Source organism: Lingula anatina, chromosome 3 (assembly GCF_051362555.1).
Source record: "Lingula anatina isolate TDL-2025a chromosome 3, LinAna3.0, whole genome shotgun sequence".
Lineage (NCBI taxonomy): Eukaryota > Metazoa > Brachiopoda > Lingulata > Lingulida > Lingulidae > Lingula > Lingula anatina.
This window is the reverse complement of record NC_141769.1, coordinates 6,088,888-6,113,171: the sequence shown is the minus strand read 5'-3', so window position 1 is coordinate 6,113,171 and position 24,284 is coordinate 6,088,888. Positions and strand designations below refer to the sequence as shown.

Genomic DNA, 24,284 nt, shown 5'->3' with positions numbered 1-24,284 from the left:
AAATGCTGGCTACATGCCTGCCAAACATCTTTACTTGTTTGGTCTTTATATTCTTGGTTCCTAACTTAAATATTGAAGAATACTTCAATAGAACATAATTAAATTGTCTTTAAACTTATGGAGAGCATGAAACAATGAACATACCCTGGCAGCAGTTGCCAAATGAGACTTGTGAATAAAACTTTGCAAGTCAAGTCGTGGTACGTGCATCATGAGGGCCTGAGCATACAAGTCTAGGAGACCAGGAAGCAGTTTTTTCACCTAAAATACAGATATTTCACTAAGTAAAGATCTTTATAAAAAAATTCAAATTATTTCATAGTAAAAACCAAAATAATAATAACAAAAATATGTCACAACTGTCTTACTGATAGCATCCAACCAAAGCTATAGTATTATATGAAAGGTACAATAAATTGCGAAAAAATTCTTCAAATAATTATAATAAAAGCAACAAAACAAGAACAAAAAATAATAAGAGCACTTACCTCAGATTCAGTGAGTTCAGAATCAGGGAATATTTTCTTGAAAGATACGAGTTCCAACTGAAACAGAAACAAATTATAATTAAAACTATCACACTGTAACAGCAGTATGTGCATGAATTCTCGTCACAGCAACAGATTTGTAAGCGTGATGTCCAATTCAAGACTTGTCTATAAAAATGTACTTCAAAAATCTTTATACCTTTCTGTGTGTTTCTATTATATAGGCCATAGTCATTGTAAAATACCTTCAAACATGATTATCATTACTAAGCTACTAACTATAATTTATCATTATTACTATCAATAAAAAATAATGATTTGCTTGCACTTTCAGTTGATGAGCTGTTTCATACAATCTTTACCTCCTTTGAATTCAAAATAGTGTGGCAACACAAAAGCACTGCCATACAATCCCAAATTTCTATTTGGTTCACTTCCTCTCCTGGGCTGTCCAACAGGTGCATTTGCCAGAACTTTCCGTACTCCTCTCGGGACAGCTTGCGATCTGACAATCCCACTAGCATTTCAACAGCATTTGCTGCAATTCAAGAGGTACACAATGAGCATAATTTAAACTTGATATCAAAAATAGGTATTTCAGATGATCTCCACAATAAATGATTACTAATCTTTGTCACAGGGACCATTAGCAATGAAATCTGTTGACCTAGCTAATACACACAGGAACTCTTCCATCGTACCTGTACAATCACCAGCTTCTCTGCATTCTACTCAAGGTCAGGAAGAGGAATGTTAGTCTGTTAATCTGATTGCATTCAGCAAAAATCATGAGGATTTAGTTAGGCAAACAGATTTCATTTAGAAAGGCCCCATAGAGGTACTCACCTCTGAAATAGCACAAAGGATGTAGCCTCATCTTTGCACTTGCCCTTGTCAGGGCCTCTTGCCTCATGTGAGACAGCTCCACTGAGTGAAGCTTGTTGTAGTCATAGCTTGGCAGCACTACTGCAACTCGACCTGAAGCAAAAAAAATTATTTCTAAAATTGTCTTTTTTTCATTCAAATAAAGATGTTCAGAAAAAAAGTATTACAGTGAGGACAATAAATATATATTGAAACACATACATACGCACGCATGCATGTACACACACACACACACACACACACACACACACACACACACACACACACACACACACACACACACACACACACACACACACACACACACACACACACTATGAAGACAAATGAACACTGATAATAGTTTATCACATATTCAGACATTCATCAGATTACTAGGTCATTTGCCTTTCTCATCTCAATCATGTTAACTTTTTTCCAAATAATAATCAAGATTGGGTTACCGTAGTTTTTTCACTTTGGCCAAAATGGTCTGAAACTGCATCAGTGTGTCAATATAGCAATTTTGTAATAAAATTTCTTTAACAAAAGCCTACCTGTGAAAGCAACATCTTTTTGTGCAAATATGATGTCATCCATAAATGGAAGCCTTTGTGCCAGCTGACATGCCATTTCTGGAACAAGTGAAAAGAAATATACATGTATGACAAACAACAAGACACAATCTTGATACAATCTTAACTTGTAACAATTCCAAATGTCACAAGCCTTATGAAACCCAATATCTTGTAGTAAAGAAACATTGGTCAATAGTTTAACAAAATACAATAGAATGTGCCAATAACTTTTGGTGGAAATTTACCGATTATGCCGATTTTCAAACTCAACCTGCCTTTTCACCAAGCAAAACCTTTTCACTAAGCAAATGTATAGTAAACCAAACATAAAGTGTGGCATATTGGTGGTTTAAATGTCACAAAAAATTGCATGCAAAAAGATACATAAATATTATCAAGCCCCCCCCCCCAACCAGGAAAAATCTACCAGTAAATTTTAAATAAAACAAAAACATGCTTTAGGGAGTTATGGTGTGAGCAAAAGTGTGTGACAGTATCAGTGACAACTACAACAATGACTTAGGCCTATATGTATCTTATACTGACAATTTTGACAGATATCTATAAAAGCACTTTTTCCTCAATGAAATGCTGAACTCACGTGCTGGTGCCTGAATATGCATTTCACAACCGCGACTAAATATCTGATCTGCCAATGGTGTGGGGTAAGGCTCCATATTTGCCCGCTGACACTAAAAACACAACCATATTAGTATATAAAAACTGAACATCTTTATAATCTATTATCTATACAGCATCACAATGAAAGAAGAGTTTAACAAATGTGTTTTCAAGGTGCAGACTGAATACATTGCTGTGTTTTGCTTTATCAATTTAACTAAGGGGCCACCTGTTTTTATCATCAATTTCATAAGTCTAAAAAGAAAAGCCTTTTTCCAAACCCCTCCCTTTCAAAGAGTTGATCCATCCTCCATTGTCATGGTCAAAAGCTAAAACAGATGACCTTTGCCAGCACAGCCCTGGGTACTGATGGCATTAACCCCTCCCCTTCCCCCAGCTTACAGTTTGTGAAAATGATAATGAAAATGGATTATCCTTCATGAAAAGCAATATATTAAAAAACAACTAAAAATCTTATTATTTTTAACAACTGAATAAATCTGAAACCTTTCAATCAATTTTTATATTTCATCATGGGTAATTCTTTTTTCAAATATCATTAGTTAAATCTATATAATCTTTTGTACTTGCTAATATGATCAGTGCCTTCAGAAAAAATTGTCTAATTTTTGCTATGAAGTGAAGCATTGTTCACTTTACTTTATTCAAGCTGTTTTTTCCAACAATGACCTTGTTCTTTGTCTCTTCTTGGTAAGTAGTAAAAATAATAATAATAAAAAAGAAAGAAAATTTATCAAGAAAACCTACAAACCTGTGGAAACAACCAGAGAGGGACTCTGTTCCTATCCAACAAACGCTGTAGTTTATTACCCTTTAATTCTTTTTTCTTTGAAACCACTAGCTCTGAAAAACATAAGAATGAAAACTGGAAATTAGAAGAAATAAGACATAAGAACAAACAGTTCCAAGAGGACTGAGCTGCCTACATGGTAAGCACCACCATGTATTCATGGAATTCATTGAAGAACATTTTTCCACTTGAGGAAAGGTCATACGTAGCTAAGTCATAAGAGGGAACTTTCTACCACCCATTCTAGAAAACCATTTGCTTTGAAATTTGCCTTCCTGTACACCTTCTACAGAAAGATCAAATCATATATTATGCCACTACTATTATGCTCCTTTCCATGAACACGAAATCCAGACAAAAAGCTAATTTTCATAACATATATAGGTATTCCAATATGACATAAAGCTATTTCCAGATATAAAAACATCCATAAAATCACATAACCTATGGTGCTGATATGATGCAAATTTCAGGTTTCACTTAAATTAACATATGTTTCTTAGCAACAGGATGAGAAAGAGGCTTTCAAAACCTGAAGTGCTTTCTGGGACAAAATCATCACCACAAGTTGTCATGGTTGTGTTATATACTGGCCTTATACCGATATATACTGGTATTCCATGAAAAACATATTGGTCTTTCTTACCCATCTGCCTCAGTGATGTTGCACAGTATTCACATTCTGACAACTTCTGGATATTTCTCTCCTTGCAGTGGGGACACTCATCCAATTCAACTGCAAATAAAAAGTATAATATCATATCATACATACAGAATGTACTACCATAACCATAGTTTAAAAATAAAGCCTTTATTAGAACAAAGGATAAAGTTTTGTGTTTATTCTGTTTTCCTATTTACCTTGAGCTTTAGATTCTTGCAGATCTACATTATCTACACATTTGTTTTCAAATATCTTAACTTCAAAAAATAATGACAAACAAGGCGGCAAAGCTATCAAATGTACAGACAAAAAACAAAAAATAAAGATGCAAAATAGGTCATTTTGTCAATTTTGATGCAATAATAAATAATGCTTATAATAGCACTGTCAGTCAACACTGAATTTTATGCACAACAGGTAACATGGTCAATAACAGGAGCGGACCCAGAGATATTTTCTAACAGTATTCCAAAGTATCTTTGTTGATCCATCCTCCATTTTGATGGTCTTTCAACAGAAAAAAAATAGATATCAGTCAATATAAACTTAAAAACCTGACCGTCTTCCGGAAGACACAGAAGATGGTCTTAATTCACCCCTTCAATAAGATTAGAGTTTCAAGACCATGAGAGTTCAAATTCACATGATGAAAGTCCCAATATTTGAAAAATGATGACAGTGCATAAAATAATATTACATAATGTTTAACGACATAAAAACCAATACAACTGCTTACGTGGAAATACAGAAAATGTGCAGAGCCTCAGGCTGATGGGAGTTAAAGGCACAAAAGCCAGTGTTTGAGAAAAAATTAAAAACGAAAAATTAAAAAAGGAAAACATAACAAAACTAGAAAAGCACTCCGAGAGTGCAGACCTCTGCCAAGGCAGCAATTTTTGGTTATTATTGATTATTGATTGATTGTTGATCCAGACCACCACCAAAAACTAATCATTGTCCTCCATGACCCACTTCTGACAGTTCCTGAAAATTTCATCAAAATCGGTCCATAACTTTTTGAGTTATGTTGATGACAGACAAACAGGGGTGAAAACATAACCTCCTTGGCAGAGGTAAATATAATTCCAATGAAGCTGCTATTCAAACTTTTAATCTTTCAGTTTGATATATATATATATATATATATATATATATATATATATATATATATATATATATATATATATATATATATTAAAAACTTATTTGCAATATTAAACAAAATTTACCTGCATAATTATCACTGCTTCCTTATTATTAATCTAGCAAAGAGCTTAACCTTTGGGAGTTTACAGAGAAATATCAACAAGTGTGCTTTATGCAATCTCATTCCATGGCCTATTAATTAGGCAAATGACTTTATAATTCTGAACTTAGCCTAGTGATACCCAAGGGAAATTTACAGACTGACCCTCTCAAAGGTCTTCAGGCCCATAAGTCACACCTTAAGAAAAGCACAAAACAATAATGCACAAAATAGGAGACTACCAATTCTGATGCAATAATACATTATGTTTAACTGCACAGTCAACATCAAATTTTAATTATGCACAACAGGTAACACTGACGAAAGTAAAAGCATAAGTCTTCAGACCCATCAGAGTTCAAGTTTATGCTTAGAAAGTGCCAGAATGAGAAAAATGAAAATTTCACAAAAATGCATAAATTTAATAAAAATGATAATCCAATAGAGCTGTTTTTCTAATATGAGCTGTATGTCAATCCTAAGAATCATTCTTGTAAGACTAGTTGAAAAAAATAGAAAGTAACAGTTTTCTTTCCATAACGTTAATGGTGGCAGTGCACAAAGTAGGTTTTTTGTCAATTTTGATGCAACACTACATAATGATTAACTGTATAAATACCACCAATTTTTAGATATCTACTATTAAAAACATGGACATTAAGAAAATTTGATTACCACTGGGCTTCATGCCCAAGGGGGCTCTAAGTCCCACATTGAAAATTCCAGTATGTGAAAGATAAAAATTTTCACAAAAAAACTCTATAACTTCCAGAAAATTAACTAATGAGACAGATTTTCCAACTGAAGCTGTATTTCAGTCCTATGTTTCTTTCCTTTAAGTATGAGAAGAGCAAGTGACATGGTTTTCCTTTCATGGTCACTACGGAGGCAGTGCCCAAAATAGGGTTTTGTTCAATTTTGATGCAATATTACAGCATCATAACCATCAGTTTTTAATGATAAAATAAAACTATCATGAATATTCAGAAAACGTGACTAGCCCATAGAGTTCAGAGTCACAATTTGAAAATCCCAAAATCTAAACAAGAGAAAACTGTATTGAAAAGAGTTTATTTCCATTTTCAACACCTTTTTTACATAAAACAAAATAATCGATTTACTGTCATTTTTATATGATCAATTAAAAAATATGTTGTCAAAGGAAAAATATCAATAGAACAAATTTAAATGTCCAACTTGCTCCATTCTGAGATTCTTAACTTAGTGAATGATTGAATCTGACGAACTGCAATGATATGAGTTCCTTTCCATTTTTGATACTTTATTACACAATGCACAATAAAAGGCGTACCATCATTTTTATATAATCAACTGACAATATTGTTAAGAAGCAGAAAATCAACACTTTTACATATCTAATTAGTTCCACAATGAGACTGTTAACATGCCTAAAAATTAAATCTGAAGAAAAACCACTCATTTACAAAAAGGCTAATAACTTCATCAAAACTTAACTGATCAAGCTTATTTTCAAACTTGACCTGTATACTAGTCAGACTGATCACTCCTGTGAGTTTCAATACAAAAGGCTGATTGGTTTTCCTTAAAATGCGTTATCAGTGTTGCATATATGCTGAATAATGGAAAAAAACAGCATAACTTTTGTAAAAATTGCCCGATCATGCTGATTTTCAAACTTGACCAGCGTATTATGAATATTCATCAGTTCTGTAAATTTCAAGCCAAAAGGTAAAATGGTTTTCCACTTATCATGTTATCGGTGCTGCATATATGCTGAAAAAAACTGAAACAAGGCAGCAAAGCTGTCAAATGTACAGACAAAAAACAGAAAAAAAAAAAAAGATGCAAAATGGGTCATTTTGTCAATTTTGATGCAATAATATATGCTTATAATAGCACATTCAGTCAACACTGATTTTTAATCATGCACAACAGGTAACATGGTCAATAACAGGAGCAGATCCAAAGATATTTTCTGACAGTATTCCAAAGTATCTTTGTTGATCCATCCTCCATTTTGATGGTCTTCCAACAGAAACCCGTAAATATTAACTTTAAAATCTGACTGTCTTCCAGGAGACCCAGAAAATGGTCTCAATCCACCCCTTCAATAAGATTACAGTTTCAGGACCATGAGAGTTAAAATTCACATGATGAAAGTCCCAATATATGAAAAATGATGACAGTGCATAAAATAATATTACAGCATGTTTAAAGACATAAATACCAATACAACTGCTTATGTGGAAATACTGAAAATGTGCAGAGCCTCAGGTGGATGGGAGTTAAAAATCACATCTTAAAAATGCCAGTGTTGGAGAAAAAATTAAAAAGAAAACAACAAAAATATAATTCCAATGAAGCTGCTATTCACTGCTTCCTTATTATGGACACTATGTTATCTAGCAGAGAGCTTAACCTTTGGGAGTTTACAGGGAAATATCAACAAGTGTGCTTTATGAAATTTCATTTAATGGCTGCTTAATTAGGCAAATGAGTTTATAGCCTAGTGAATACCCAAGGGGAATTTACAGACTGACCACACAAATTTGTCTATCAAAGGTCTTCAGGCCCATAAGTCACACCTTAAGAAAAGCAGAAAACAATAATGTACAAAATAAAACAGGAGACTGCCAATTCTGATGCAATAATACATTATGTTTAACTGCACAGTCAAAATCAAATTTTAATTATGCACAACGTACAGGTAACACTGATGAAAGTAAAAGCAGGCTCCAGGCCCATCAGAGTTCAAGTTTACAATTAGAAAGTGCCAGAGTGAGAAAAATGAAAATTTCACAAAAAATTCATAAATTTAATAAAAATAATAATCCAATAGAGCTGGTTCTCTAATATGAGCTGTATGTCAATCCTAAGAATCATTTTTGTAAGAATAGTTAAAAAATAGAAAGTAACACTTTACTTTACATAATATTAATGGTGGCAGAGCACAAAGTAGGTTTTTTGTCAATTTTGATGCAACATTACATAATGATTAACTAATTAAATACCACCAATTTTAAAATATCTACTATTAAAAACAAGGACATTAAGAAAATTTGATTACCACTGGGCTTCATGCCCAAGGGAGCTCTAAGTCCCACATTGAAAATTGCAACATGTGAAAGATAAAAATTTTCACAAAAAACCTGTATTACTTCCAAACAATTAACTAATGAGACAATTTTTCAACTGAAGCTGTATTTCAGTCCTATGTTTCTTTCCTGTAAGTGTGAGAAGAGCAAGTGACATGGTTTTCCTTTCACCGCCACTACAGAGGCAGTGCCCAGAATAGGGTTTTGTTCAATTTTGATGCAATATTACACAATGCTTAACAGCATAATAACCATAAATTTTTTTATAATAAAATAAAAGTATCATAGATATTCAGAAAATGTGACTAGCCTATAGAGTTCAGAGTCATACTTTGAAAATCCCAAAATGTAAACAAGAGAAAACTGTATTGAAAGAGTTTATTTCCATTTTCAACACCTTTTTTACATAAAGCAAAATAATCAATTTACTGTCATTTTTATATGATCAATCAAAAATATGTTGTCAAAGCAAAAGTATCAATAGAACAATTATAAATGTCCAACTTGCTCCATTCTGAAATTCTGAACATAGTGAATGGTTGAATCTGACAAACTGTAAAGATATGTTTTTTTTTCCATTTTTGACACTTTATTACACAATACACGATAACAGGTTTACTATCATTTTTACAAAATCAACTAACAATGTTGTAAAGATGCAGGAAATGCCAAACAAACACTTTTACGTATCTTATTAGTTAAATAATGAGACTGTTAACATGCCTAAGAACTGAATGTGAGGAAATGTGAAAAAACAGCATAACTTCTAAAATAATGGACCGATTATGCTGATTTTCCAACTCAACCTTCCTTTTAGTAAGATTGGCCACTCCTAAGAGTATTATGACAATTGGCCTATCCGTTTTTCACTTATCGTGTTATCAGTGTTGCATATATGCTGAAAAAAGTGAAAAAATAGCCTAAATTCAGCTAAAATGACCCAATCATGCTGATTTTCAAACTTGACCTGCGTATTATGAATATTCATCAGTTCGGTAAGTTTCAAGCCAAAAGGTAAAATGGTTTTCCATTTATGGTGTTATCGGTGCTGTATATATGCTAAAAAAAAGAGAAAAAATAGCCTAAATTTACTAAAAATTACCCAATCACGCTGATTTTCGAACTTGACCTGCGTATTATGAATATTCATCAGTTCTGTAAGTTTCAAGCCAAAAGGTAAAACAGTTTTCCACTTATCATGTTATCGGTGCTGCATATATGCTGAAAAAAAGAGAAAAAACAGCATAAATTCCCTATAAGTGACCCGATCATGCTGATTTTCGAACTTGACCTGCGTCTTATGAATATTCATCAGTTCTGTAAGTTTCAAGCCAAAAGAAAAAACAGTTTTCCACTTATCGTGTTATCGGTAAAAGTGCACGGCGACGACGGCGACAGCGACGACAGACGCAGATGAGGCTATATGTACAGACACATCTGTGTCTGTACATAAAAACAGCATAACTTCCCTAAAAATGGCCCGATCATGCTGATTTTCAAACTTGACCTGCGTATTACGAATATTCATCAGTTTTGTAAGTTTCAAGCCAAAAAGTAATATGGTTTTCCACCTATCGTGTTATCGGTGCTGCATATTTGCTGAAAAAAGTGAAAAAACAGCATAACTTCCCTAAAAATGACCCGATCATGCTGATTTTCGAACTTGACCTGCGTATTATGAATATTCAAAAATTCTGTAAATTTCAAGCCAATAGGTGAAATTGTATTCCACTTATCATGTTATTGGTGCTACATAAATGCTGAAAAAAGTGAAAAAACAGCATAACTTCCCTAAAAATGGCCCGATCAAGCCGATTTTCTAACTTGACCTGCATATTATGAATATTCATCAGTTCTGTAAGTTTCAAGCCAAAAGAAAAAACAGTTTTCCACTAATCGTGTTATCGGTAAAAGTGCATGGTGACGACGGCGACGACAGACGCAAGTGATGGCTATATGTACAGACACATCTGTGTCTGTACATAAAAAATGTATCATGTGGGTAATTTTCTAAGTTACTTATCCTGTTTTAATAACAAAATTTCCAACTACAATCTCATGGCTGCTAGCTTCTTAATTTTCAAATTACATCCATAAGACCTCAAAAAGCTGGCCTGTAATGACTACAGACCAATAATTAATTGCAATCTAGAGATTCTGAGAAATATGTTCATCAAGAAAAAAATACAATTTTAATTGTTATTTATAAGTATAAAATCATACAGTCAAAAGTGTTCACCTTTTAATCAGAAATTTTTATAATAACATGTGTGTGCTTATATTTAGTTGAATCTTAACATACCTATTGTGAAATAATCACTGGGCAGGTTATTGTAGAAAGAATAATAAACAGGAAAAATGTCAGTTGAAAATGGCTCCAAAAAAATCTTCTCTGGATTCTGGTCCATTACTATAAGAATAAACAAGAACAAAAAACCCAAAATTATTTTTCAAAGAAAAGAAGGTATTGCTTACACTGCTTTTAACATGAAATGATATTTCATTTTGCAGCTTACATATTAAAATATATTACATTATATATATCTTACTCTTTTTTCCATAGTAAAAACAATCACACCCAGACAAAAAACCTTGTTACACTCCGAGTTCCACATCAATTTTTCTAACACTCCAATTTACCTCCACATGATGGAACAGTACGCAACATATCATATAAAATCATTTTACCTGACTTGAAAACATAAAAATCAGTATTTCTTTCTGCTATCTCTGCCAGGATGTAGGTCTCAGAGGTTTTACTCTTAATCTCCACCAGCATGTCAGTGACAGGCTTTCTAGGAGGGGGTAATCCTATCTCCTGGAAAAAGTTTAAGTTATAGATAATAATAATAATAATAATAATAATAATAATAATAATAATGGGGCAATAGCTCAAAACTTATTTTTTGTTCTTTATTTTCATTCTTTATTTTCAGTGTGTTATTTTCCCTTTCCTTATTTCCAATCCATACTTTCTTTCTTTATATGGACATATTATTCATTGACCAATAATCTTGACCTGTGAGTTTCCTTTGTTTATTTTCTTCACTTTCTTTACTTTGTTAAGTCAACATGTCACATACGTTTGCAGGTAAAATCATTTTCTTCTTATCTTTTTATTAAGTTTTGTTTTAGTTGTATGTTATTTTGCTTAACTCTATTTGGTTAATTATTTAATATATACTTACATGTATAATTTGTATTTAATTATGTTTTATTTTCAAAGATTTTCAAATAAACACCTCCTGACGATCGGGCATACCTGAAACTCAGAGTTGGGGTTGATACATGTCTCGTGTTTTTTTTTTTTTTTTGTTTATTTAATATTAATTTCAATTGTGCATTAATGCTCCAGACAGTTGAGCACTCTGTACCACACGCACATATATATATACCTGTAGTCCTGGTGCATGGAGGAAAATATAGCTTCGTATAGCCCGAAGAGTCACCATGCCACACAAAATCTGAAGTTGAGTCTTTTTGGTGAAAATAATTTCACCATTTTTGTAAAGATCAATCCTCACTTTGCCCTTGTCCTGAAAGTAAAATAAATTGTTGTCTATGAAATGTTAACCATAATAAAAAAAGGATTAAAAATAGTGCATTCCACATTAAAAAATATTATCTAGCAAAATTAAATCAAACTGAGTATTCTATGATTCCTGAGGTGCCAGTTAAATCACAGTGAGCTACATGGAAAAGTAAAAGTACTTTTTCTAAGTCAAGTACAATCCTGAAGTTTGTAAGTATCTTTTGTGATCTTTAATTAAAATTTTTGAAAAGATATGAAAATTTTCCTTAGGTAACAATTAGTTCTGTAGTATATACATTGTTTTTTAGACCAAAAGATATAATATAATTCAATTAATCAAATACTCACATTTTTTTTAATAGAAAGTAGCAAAATATTTTAATAACCAAATATTCTAGTCTCTCTTCTCAATATGCAAAAATATTATTATCAGTTCATTTCATTTACACAGTGAAATGTACATTTGTGCTTGTTCATTCTGCATTTTTGGAGCCTGATAAAAAACATGTATTATGCAGGCCTTATTGACCATAAAAGAACTGAACAAAATTACTGACTTATTTCATTTCTTTGGACTTACCAAAGCTTTGCAGCTACCATCTGTATCAAACCTCATATGAAACCGTATGGTACTTGTCTCTGAGACGATCCACTTGTCATCTTTGTGTTCTATCACATTATTTTCATCTCCGTAGTCAGCTATCACTCCAGATTTTAAGTTATATTGCAAAAATGGCTTTCCATGAACTCTGTAATGTAATGCATAATTATTCAATTATGGCTGACCATGAAACTGACTCAAACTCAAAAGAAGACAGTGAAAATGTTGTTCACGCCATTTCTTTTGAATAAATAAATAAAAAAAATAATAAATAAAGATTTCAAACATTAAGACTTTTAAGCGCAGTCAATTTATTTAAAAAGTTGCATATATACATATATGATAAACGATAAATCTCCCTGAACTGTCCTAGAAGCTCAACACAGAACAAGCAATTTGCTTACCTGACAATCTCTGTAGTGACAGCATTTTTTTCTGGCACAACCATCACCTCAAAGTAAGGAAAATGGATTGGGTCCAATGATGCCCACTTGCTTGAAAGGCTCAATGGTGCTTTACCTCCATTGTCAATGTGAGAACCTCGGACAACTGAGTACCGGTCACTATTATACATCTGAACTGCACCAAAAGGTTTGGAGGGTCCCAGACCTGGTGACATTGTCCTCTTGACCTTCTGCTCAGTAAAGAATATAAGAATGTATTAAAATGTGTAAGTGCTTGTGTGAACATAATATGCAATCACACAAACACACACACACACACACACACACACAGAGAGAGAGAGAGAGAGAGAAAGAGGGAAGGAGGGAGGGGAAGGGAGGACTGGGAGAACTGCCTACATAGGCACATAATTTCATACTTATGTTGAGAAACTTTGTACACCAACTGAGAGAAAGAGAGAAAACAAAGAGAGAGAGAGAGTACCACCTACTACACGTAGTACATATGTGTAGACACTTGCTTTCATACTTACGTTGAGAAACTTTGTACACCTACTGCACACCCCACAGTGATGACACAGAAGAGCCTTGTTCTTGCAACCACAGTGTCTACAAAAGAAAAAATATTAAAATTATGAGCTAGCTCTCTTGATTTAAAGCTTTAAAGAAGCAATACTCATAAAAGACAGGTTCAATGTGAAAAGCTTTTACAGCCAGTCAAAATGTAAAATGTGAGAAGTGATACCCCTATGAAAGCCACTGGATGAAATCTATCAGGACCATTTAAACTGTAATCAGATCTGCCAGCTCCATATTTTATTACATAATCAATTTGAAGAGCAACATTTATTTTTGTTATTGGTGTACCTTTGATATGTTTATTATTTTTTATATTTTTCATGATCAAGCAAATATCTATGCATCACACAGGCAGGTACCTTGATGTTTCTCCATCTGTTCCATTAAAAGGGCAGTCCATCCCCTCACATGCACAGTGATTGCACAGAAAGCACTTGTTATAGTCCACCTTAGGGTTGACATCAAATTGTATCTGCTCTATAGTATGGACAGGAGCCAAGCCATGATTTTTTGTTAAATTCCCTTGAAGAATTGAGAATGATGTTCATTCATTACTGCCACCTCATTGGAAATGATGCGAAGGAAAACTTGTTTAGAAGTGACAAAGTGATTTCACAACTCATTAATTAATGACACCACAATGCAATGACATCACATATTTTCAATGACATCACAACTTTTCCATGACACCATAATAAATTCATGCATGACATCACAATGTACTACTGGAATTTCAATCAATGCAATGACACCATATATATGGCATCACATGTAAAGGAGATCGATTTCAAATTTATTATTTTGTTTACAGAATTCTTGACATACCTAGATTATATTTAATCAAATCAAATGATTTAAGTGAAGCAAATCTAATTACTTGGCCCCAAAACATGGTCCAGGCTTATCTCTTTTTTGCAGTCTGCACACTTAGCAGTTGGTTCCCCCTGATTCAAGCTGTCTTTGGTTGCAACCATGTGGTGACGATAGAACTTGGTCCTATTGCAGGTGTCCTCTACCTTCCAATGAGGACATGGAGTGAAGATCTGAAAACAGAAGTATGATGAAAGCCACCCAAATTTTCTTTATGTCTCCTCCATCTCTTGTATGAATGAATTAACAAAATAACTAGACGAACATAAAACATAGGTTTAGTTGATATTGGTCTGTAAAGGCCATTATAATTAATGCCAATCCCAAGTGAGAGTTATTAAGAAATTAACTGTGACTAATTGGGCTTGAAAAAAATGTAAATCTACATATGATCTAAAAGGTACTGACATATGACATGACAAAAATTTTATGATAATCAATTTTAAAAATATGAAGGAATTTTGTGGTGTTGCAGAGAGGCCATTATTTTTTAGTAGAATTTTTCAGTAGAAATCTGAAGAACTGTGAATAGCAATATGTATTTATCTCCTTCCAGTGTGGCTACACAGGATGGACATCAATGAGTACTGTCAATAAAAATTAATCAAAATATCCTAAAAGTATTATTAGAAACATGTTCTGTCTCATATTTCCTTTTCCTGCTACAATTGAAAATATTTGGGTTGAACTCTTAAAAAAGTGACACCAAAATTTAGTCACTTTTTTTACAGAAAACTGTGTTAAATTTATGATTCACTCTCAGACAACAATGGTAGTTGAACAGAAATGCAACATTTCAGTGATAGTTATATCAGATCACTAGTTCAAAGCTTATAATAATGATTTTAAGATTTAAATTGTAAGATAAAACATCGATAAATAATACCTGAGTACAAATCATGTACTTCTGCGCAGTATACCCCGTGATGTGCAAATAATTCATCAGAACTGACCACAGACACTTCATGATGCTATCTTGGCTCGACTTTCTCTCCAACACATATGTGGTACGTACTGCTAAGTATACGACAGTGGCGCCCTCAGGGAATCTCTTGACTGAATTTGAAAGCAGTAATAAAAGATTTATGGCAATGATTCTAGCTTGTATTGAGTTTCTGTGCATGAACACACTTGAACATGGTTGTCATATGGGGAAAACCCATTATTAAAGAAGATATTATCAAATGGAATAATTCATCCTAGGCTGTTTTTCTATGGCAATTGAAGTTAACTAAACAAATCACAAATGATAAATGGATGTATTAGCCACACAGTGTGTCATTTTGCAGAGCCATCAAATTCCATAATGATTCGATCAAAGTGCTTATGATTGGCACAATTAATTTCAACATGACAGTTAAAAAAAAAAAGTAGAGGGGCAACGACTGAGATCAAAACCCAATGTCTAGAGACCATCTTTACCAAGTTTTCCTCAGTTACAAAACAATGACATACAATATAACATTGAAAATCATATGGTGTAATACTGAACAGATAAATATTTATCATGACACCATACAAATTTACAATATGCCACAGCTGTGAAGCGCCAACTGACAAGAACATACTTTGTTTGGGTGGACGTGGTGGAGGCAGTGGCCGAGAACCTGATGCTTTGTAAGATCTTGGCGGTAGTGGTGGTGGTGGTGGTGGAGGCGGTGGTGGAATAGATACTGATGCCTCTTGGTCATTTTCTGATTTCTTTTCGGGAGTTTCCTCTATAGCCTCAGGTGGTGATGGTCCAGAGTTTTCTTCATTAATTTTCACTCCAATCAAAGGAGGTGGTTCTTTGTTCTCATCTTTGTCAGTAGATTTATCACAAACTGGTTTAAAAAAAAAAAAAAGTCCATTACACAGGGAGATCCATGATTGTGCTCAGGAGTGTTAGGTAGGGATAAAATCTTTTGCTAAAAGAGTGGAGACAATATAAAATGAAAATCCGAAAAAATAAAATTTTTTGTTCTAGCAACATTGACAGCACATACCTGGTCAACTCTCACACCATACTACAGATGGCAGCACAAATATGGTTAATTCTAAAACAATACAGCAGATGGCAGCACATACCTGGTTCATATTTTGGGATCACTATCTTCTCAAGCAGCACTGAAATTGCGCCATGCTGTGCCAGGAGGCCATTCTTCCAGATCAGCGGAGAAGGTGCTATTTTGGTACAATTTCTAACAAACAAAAGGTTAAGAATTCATAATTATTAAATATTTACAATGGCACACATATATTTTTATATTTTGCACAAAATAATAGAGATTTGGTAAAGGGGGGGGGGGGGGGCATTACATTAACCGTCAAATTGCTTCCGTTTAAATATTCATAACAAAACATGAGGATCGTACCAATTATAAAATATCCATTTGACAAAATAATTCTGCAGTAATAATAATAAAAAATGATAATAAATAAATAAATAAATAAATAAATAAATAAATAAATAAATAAATAAATAAATAAATAAAGATACCTCAGCAGAAGAGAGAACCATCCTGGAGGTAACTCAGGCACTGGCAGGAAACACTTTGATAGTTGTACTTCATTGGAAGCAGGGGCATTTGACCAGTATGAGTCCTAGAAATAAAATGTTTAAAAGAAATAAAATGTCATGAATATATATAATTGGTTCTGTTAAATTTACAAGACTCGCATGACAAAAAAGTCATTTGAAATAAAACAAAAATAAACCCATGATGAGATGCCTGCAACTTGTTAGGAATCTTACAAATTAAATGAACTTTTATGAAAAATCCTTTAAAATGAGTCTTACGATCAAAATATAAACAACCTTAACACTAATTATATCCACACATGATATCATGACCAATGCTTGTTTACCATAAGAACTTTTTATTTGTACATGTATTATTGATTACAAAGGAACATATCTACTACACTAAATTCATATAATATAATCATCACTTCAAAAAACATAATTGATACAATTTGTGGCGAATCTTTATTTTTCATTAGTCTTCTTTAGCAGTTTTTTTTTGTGAATTTTCAAACTTATGATCATCATGTTTTGAGTTATGTTATAGAATATACTGACAAGTCAAAGTCAATTAATTTACTAAAGTTGTATTGAAATGAAAAAAAAGAAATACAAATAATTTAGCAGAGAACAAACCATTGGGAAATCTGGTTCTTCTGGGAGGTTAAAGGTCAGCAGGAACTCTTTTGTTTGTCGAATTATTATTCCAAACTTCTCCAATATGGTGTACAGAGTATCAATCTGAGTATGATAGAAATATAAGAATTAAAAAGAAAAATGAACTGCCAGCTTGCATGCTTTTATTACACAACAGCTGGCAATACAATTTAATGCAAATAAAAACACTCATAATTGTGAAAATATCTCAATGCTTTTTGTAGATTAGAAACTAGAAACTATCAAAATCTTATGAAAAATCTAAACATTACACACTCAAATCTATTAGTTCACGTATATAAATGCTTGTGATAAACAGTGCTTCAATTTATAAAGTGACAAGTTATACTGAGTGCGCAACACTTGTCCTCTGATATGTCTACAGTGACTGTTCTTGTGTAATTTGTCCTGTATTATTCACTGTACATACCCCGTCCCCAGGCTGCTTGTTTTGAGGCACTGGGATGCTGACTTCCTGTATTGATATCATTCTGTTGAGTTCAGTTTGAAGCCAGGAAAAGTCTGTGATGACTGGTTGATTTTTTATATTTGGGAAGAACAGACACATTCCCTGATAAATAAAATAGCTGAATTTAGGTAAAACATTGATTGATGGATTGATTTCAATATTCAAATATACATGAATATTATCACTTAACTGAATAGAAATTATGAAAAGTTACAACAGATAAGAATATAAGTCAGGTGCCCTAAGTAGATGAAATCCCCATTAAGTTAAAAAATACAATATATATTCTTGCTATTTAATAAATGAAAATTCAGTTTAAAACATTTTAAATGTGGAAATAATTTGAAATGCAATCATCCTATTTGCTAATTTCTCAAGGTTACAATCAACTATTGATTTATTAATAAGTGCAACATTTCAAATGCTTACACACCTTACACTACCTACACATTTTAAGATAAAATAGGACAATACTCAATAAAAACGGTTTTATTATATTTTCAAAACTCTTCTTTCCAAAACAAATTTTTAAGCATTTAGCTACACAAAATTTACTTTTAGTTTGATTTTAACTACACAAGTATTTTTTTTACCTGTCTGTGCATCCTTTCCACAACCTTCTGATAGTATAAATATGCTGGTCCAATGGCTTTGTTGGTCTCCTCCAGCATCTTTTCTTCTACTGACTTTGATTCAGAGCTCAGAAGTGATTGGTCTCCATTAGAAACCAAAAGCTTGCAACCCTCTATGTCTTTCACCAATTCCTATTAAATAAATAAATAAATAAATAAATAAATAAAATTTTTCTATGATTATCTTCAACCAGCACACAGGTCTTAGAATCTGTTATGTACTTGGAGTTTTGATAACATTTCAATGGTGGATCCAGAACTTTGCTGAGGGAAAGCACTTAATTTACTATTATTTGACCTCACTTCCTCCATCAAATATTAAATAAAGGATGTGGACAATTTCACTAAAATATGAAGGGCACAAAAGTTTGGTTTTCACTTGTAATACTGTTTTACTGTTTCTTTATAAGGGGCGGGGGGAGGGTGGGACAAAGGGAGCAAACAGCACAAGCAGCACATTTTAAAATATCTATTTAATTATTTTAAAATAATTAAAATATGCAGGCAAACAGGAATACGAATTCTTTGTTTAAAGCTCAATAGGTGATTAGTGAGAAAAATCTATAATGATGTGAACTTTAATCACCCTGAGTTTCAAATGTCACTGGAAACTCTCTGATCTAGTCTTCTTCAATTGAGCACACAGTACCTCTGCCATTTCTAGGCATGCTTAAAATAGTTAAAAAGTGATTCTCTGGTGTATGAAACTCAGGGTCATATCAATAGAATAAGTCATCAAAGTCAACTATGTTTCTATTTGTTCAAACAAAAGTCGGGGGAGTTTGCTAACAAAAGTGATTACAATTTTACCTGAAATACAGTGGTATATCATGCAAAATATATTCCAAGTAAAAAAAATTAATTAAAACTAGCTTAACTTTTGAATATTTTGAGAAACTCACAAACGTATAAGTATTTTGGTAGTTTCCAAAAAAAACATTTCTGCGCATCAAAGATATACATGTACTATGTTGATTATTTTCATTTGTTAGCATTGTTCTAGTGAAATGGCATATTATTCAGACAATCCCTTTACCTTGTAGAGATCTGGGAATGATATGACTGCTTGTTTCTTTCCTAAGCGCTGAACGGCTTTCATCACCTCGATCATTTCTGGAGAGCTTAGCCACTGGTCACTCTTGGCCATCTGTTTTAAGTGGTCATCTTGGGGGTCTTTTTCTTGGGGGTCTCTTTCATTCCAAACCATTTCATTCTTCAGGGTCTCCCAGAATTTTTTAATACTTTCCTGATAAAATGAAGAATAAGACTTCGTGCCATAATTTACAATTTTGAGATATGACTGAGTATCATTTTACTGTAAACCCAGTCAGATTGCTATTCAATATAAAAATACACACATTTTGATTAGCAGAATGGCAATGGCAACCCAACAGACAAACTAGTGGATGGTTATACAGAAGAACAGGCTGAGAGAATTTTCTTTCATAGCTCAATCATATAAATACATGTAATATGTAATATAGCCATGGCGAGGTACATGCAAAAGCAAAATCAATGTAAAGAAAGATTGCTTCCCCTTTTCCCCCTAAAACTCAGAAAAGAATGCACCATACTGTTCTCTTTACCTTGTCATCTAGACTTGTCTTCAACAAAACTGGGTTGTGCATTGAAGCTCTGGAGTTGACAAAACTGGAATACTTTTGCTGCCCTGAAAATTTAAGATCTTTTGATAGTTTAAAGGACCTGAAATAAGAAAAATAGGAATTATTTTCATAGAGGAAAAATACAAAATGCATCTCCTGGGTTATGCCCCTATTTCACACAGACCACGAATCCCACGAATGGCGATGAATTGACAAATTTCACAATTCGTGGTTGAATCCTAATCAGTTCATGAAGTTCTTAACAGATTCGTATATATTTGTAGTCAGTTCTTGCACTTCTTGACCAACAGGAATGGGTGGCAAAAACTTTGATGCCACTATTTCACACAGACCACGAATCCCACGAATCGCCAGGAATTGAAAATTTGGTTGAATCGTAATCAGTTCGTGAAGTTCTTAACAGTTTCGTATATAATCGTAGTAAGTTCTTGCAATTCTTGATCAATCGGGAATTCGTGGCAAAAAATTTGAGCTGTTCATAGTTTTGGCCACGAACTCCCGATTCCAAAAAATCGTAGTGAATTTCTAGACAATATTCGTGCGATTCCAGCCGAATCCCATGAATATTCGTAACACTATCGCACCTGTATCATAACTGAATCGTACAGCTTGTCGAATTAGACCAGAAAATTGGCAAAATCTCACGATTCCAGCCGAATCCCACGAATATTTGTAACACTATCGTACCTGTATCGTAAGTGAATCGTGAGCGTGTCAAATAAGACCAGAAAATTGGCAAAATCTCACAAATCCTCACGAATCCTAAAATTTGTCAATTCCTGGCGATTCATGGGATTCGTGGTCTGTGTGAAATAGGGGCCTTAGTTTAAAGAGGAAGACAGCTGCTCTTAGTAATTCCTATTAAATTTATATAATACAACATACAGTTTTCAAAAATGTACAAGAGAGAGGATTGTGGAGTGCTTCTTCAGCCAGTATCATTGGAATCATCATAAAAAAAATATTTTGCAACCTATACACATACCTTTACTTAAAAACAGGCATTATTCATAGAAACTAACATGCAAAATCAGATGTATCTTAAGAGAATTAACAATCTGGATAAACGTAAAGCACACTTTTTCAGTCCTTGAAATTAAAACTTACGGGTCATACAGGATTTTCTCCAAAAGAACACTATCTCGTCTTTCTTGCAAACTGTCTTCCAACTCCTTCTCACTTAAATCAATGTCTGTTTTTGCATCTTTCCCATCTTCACCCATTTCAGTCATCTTTACAAATATTACTCTATATGGTCTATCCTGTGAAAGGAAGCATCCATACTAGACTTAGACCCTGTTCCCATACCTAGATCGATCTAGCAGGATCGTCCCATTTTGAGGGGTTTCTCACTAAATTACATTCAGCTCTGATGTCTGGCACGCCTACTGAAGCTGTTAGGGGGTAATTAACTATCATTTGGCAGCTGCAGTAGGTGCGCCAGACATCTAAATCACTTTTAAGTGAAAAGCCGAATGCAACTTAGTCAGAAACCCCACATAGATGGGTCAATCCTACTAGATCAATCTAGGTATGGGAACGGAGTCTTAGATATCATATATCCTAGTAGAGTAAATAAGAAGTAGACCTCTAAGGAGCTGGATTGGGAATTTTTACATTTAGAACTGAAAAAAAATCCAGGAGCTAAGGATCACTTGCTGCATGGACAAAGTATAGTGGACAAGTAAAAAATTTTCTGAACTTTAACTTTAATTTTGTCTACTTTGACTAAAAATAAATCAGTAGTAGTAATATAGTATACATGTACTTCAATGAAACATTGCACCTGTTTTATTTAAGAGAGAACAGACACAATGCACTTTGTTTTAGTTTACTATGGTGAACTTTTTTTAGGTTGATATACACCAACATTTTCTGACTGACTTACCTTCTGATGCATCAAACGATCATGTTGTACACAAATCCAAAACTTCAGCCGATCTTTTGAAGTAAATTTTGAAGCAAGGAAAGGAACTACCACCAAACAATCCTCTGACACAAATAAACTGGACAGATCCTAGAAATAGAATTCGAAATGATATTTAGTATCAGCCTATGCACTTACTTTGTGTGAAATAATTTGTTGTAAAATGAAAATCCACAATACAAACATTACTGTGCAGTGTTAACTTTTTTCACACTGGCAGATAAAAATATAGTTTGATGGGTAGAATGAACGCCCAACAGACCAAAGAGGTATATAGAAAATAATGTCTCTCTGTATACCTCCTTGAACAGACAAACTACCATCTATGAATACAGGCAGACAGAGCTTACCTTTTCAGGACCACTGAGTTCCACCATGTTATAAAACACATGATCATGAGGAGGCAAATCAACATCAACTTTCCACGCTTCAGTAAAGCTGACTCTGTTTTGGCACTCTTTTCTCTGCCCAGTCATCAGCCAGTGGCTGAAACTGTATGGAGCTTGACTGTTCAAGATCACCAGTTTCTCTGTAATTATGTGGCTTTGGGACAGAATATGCACCTCTTCTGCAATAAAACAAAGTCAAAAAATAAGCAGTGATATCCAAAATAGAATATTACCTCTTTCATTGGTGGTACAGCAGGAATTCATCCATTATAAAGAGAGAGGTTCTCCATTACTACAGTATGTGCTTCCTATCATACAATCATTCTTGATTATTTTACATTGATATAAGCCAAGGAATCATTATTTAACATTGATATAAGCCAAGAAATCATGTAGAGTGCATAATTTTACCCACATAAATAGGGTGCTGGAAGAAAAAACAAAAGGATTTTTTTTACAAGAGGTACTGCTGGAGTGGAGACAAAAACAAACTGGATTAAGGACCTTATTTTTTCAAAGCTTTCAACACAACCAAGGCATAATTCCTCATTTGTTGCTCACCCATCAAACCTCTTACACAGCTTACCTCTATCGAAACCAGCGATCCATTTTTGAAGCTTTGTCATATGTTGTTTGCTTGGAAATGGTGTGTGTATTGGGCAGCCATCTAAATCAACACACACACCCTCCAACAAACCCATGTGGCTAGGCCCTTTATCATTTGACCGCCTCTCTTTGTGAAGAAAAGGGACAAAAGTGACCATTGTCCCCCGCATGGAAATTTTTTTCACTCCAAGTCTGAGCAGGGACCAGAGAGATTTTTCTGTCAGAAGAGGGCAGCCATCTAATATGACCTGTAATGTTTATTGAAAAATAATAAGTCTACATTGAAGGAAGAATTTAAAATAGTTTTGAAGAAAAAAAAAGAAAAACAAATATAACATCTTTTTTCTTTAGTAAGCTTAGCAAAAGGCTCAAATTTGCCTATATTATGTACCAATTGGTTTAAAAATCAAATTAAAATTTCACCAGCCAGGTCCGATAAAAACTTGTCTGCAACCATCAAAAAAAATTATGATAACTATTTCAAATCACCAAAACATTTGATCTTACTTCAGTCTGTAATCTAATGCAGATTGAAAATGATATAGTCAATATCCATAAATAAAACATTTCAAAAGTAAGAGAAATGTTTTTTTCAATACAGAAATGAGGATTGAGATTTAAAAAAATATGAAAAACTGACCTCTTCCAATGACTTAAACACCTTACACATCCACTGTACACCATAATCTGTCAGGTATCTGCAACCTAAAAACACAAAAACAAAATAATATCAAGGTCTAGATGCCTCTTTACATCGTGTGTTCTATTTGACTCACTGTTTCAACTTAAGCATTCAGATTTGAGAGACCATGAAATTCAACTACTGTAACAGGAGACTTCACTCGCTTCCACTGTTTGCTTCCTACTGTTTAGGTGGAGTTCTAGTAGTTCAACCTACTCTAACAGACAAACAGCAAATCCTCCTTGGGTGAAAACTAGCTACCATGCATTATTAACTGGCTGTGGCAAGCTAGGGAGCTCATTTAGGGGATTCTCTTTCTCTTTTCATTAAAAACAGACCCTTAAGTCATTTATCACAATATTTTTCACATTGCATTATACATCACTTTAACACTTTAAATACCATTAAGTGGCCAGTTGCTTGAGGGTTGTAGTAAACTTCTATTGTAGCATGGCATGGACC

General features: G+C 33.5%; 1 protein-coding gene across 1 annotated transcript in view; it reads right to left on the bottom strand.

Annotated features, from left to right (window-relative positions):
• Nucleotides 1–24,284, bottom strand: part of LOC106177527 (uncharacterized) — a 45,399-nt gene that overhangs the window by 16,118 nt on the left and 4,997 nt on the right. The window contains exons 6-35 of the mRNA XM_087007524.1: nt 23,781–23,845; nt 23,121–23,388; nt 22,496–22,713; nt 22,107–22,235; nt 21,326–21,480; nt 20,180–20,297; nt 19,630–19,839; nt 18,555–18,725; nt 17,923–18,063; nt 17,472–17,576; nt 16,812–16,915; nt 16,400–16,512; nt 15,901–16,155; nt 15,219–15,388; nt 14,340–14,505; nt 13,822–13,984; nt 13,417–13,492; nt 12,887–13,116; nt 12,462–12,630; nt 11,745–11,885; nt 11,038–11,167; nt 10,652–10,759; nt 4,009–4,098; nt 3,324–3,415; nt 2,532–2,622; nt 1,910–1,987; nt 1,335–1,466; nt 851–1,026; nt 489–545; nt 145–261 (exon numbers count right to left, since the gene is read on the bottom strand). Coding sequence (XP_086863650.1) covers nt 145–261; nt 489–545; nt 851–1,026; nt 1,335–1,466; nt 1,910–1,987; nt 2,532–2,622; nt 3,324–3,415; nt 4,009–4,098; nt 10,652–10,759; nt 11,038–11,167; nt 11,745–11,885; nt 12,462–12,630; nt 12,887–13,116; nt 13,417–13,492; nt 13,822–13,984; nt 14,340–14,505; nt 15,219–15,388; nt 15,901–16,155; nt 16,400–16,512; nt 16,812–16,915; nt 17,472–17,576; nt 17,923–18,063; nt 18,555–18,725; nt 19,630–19,839; nt 20,180–20,297; nt 21,326–21,480; nt 22,107–22,235; nt 22,496–22,713; nt 23,121–23,388; nt 23,781–23,845 — 4,238 coding nt within the window. The remainder of the gene's footprint in view (nt 1–144; nt 262–488; nt 546–850; nt 1,027–1,334; nt 1,467–1,909; nt 1,988–2,531; nt 2,623–3,323; nt 3,416–4,008; nt 4,099–10,651; nt 10,760–11,037; nt 11,168–11,744; nt 11,886–12,461; nt 12,631–12,886; nt 13,117–13,416; nt 13,493–13,821; nt 13,985–14,339; nt 14,506–15,218; nt 15,389–15,900; nt 16,156–16,399; nt 16,513–16,811; nt 16,916–17,471; nt 17,577–17,922; nt 18,064–18,554; nt 18,726–19,629; nt 19,840–20,179; nt 20,298–21,325; nt 21,481–22,106; nt 22,236–22,495; nt 22,714–23,120; nt 23,389–23,780; nt 23,846–24,284) is intronic.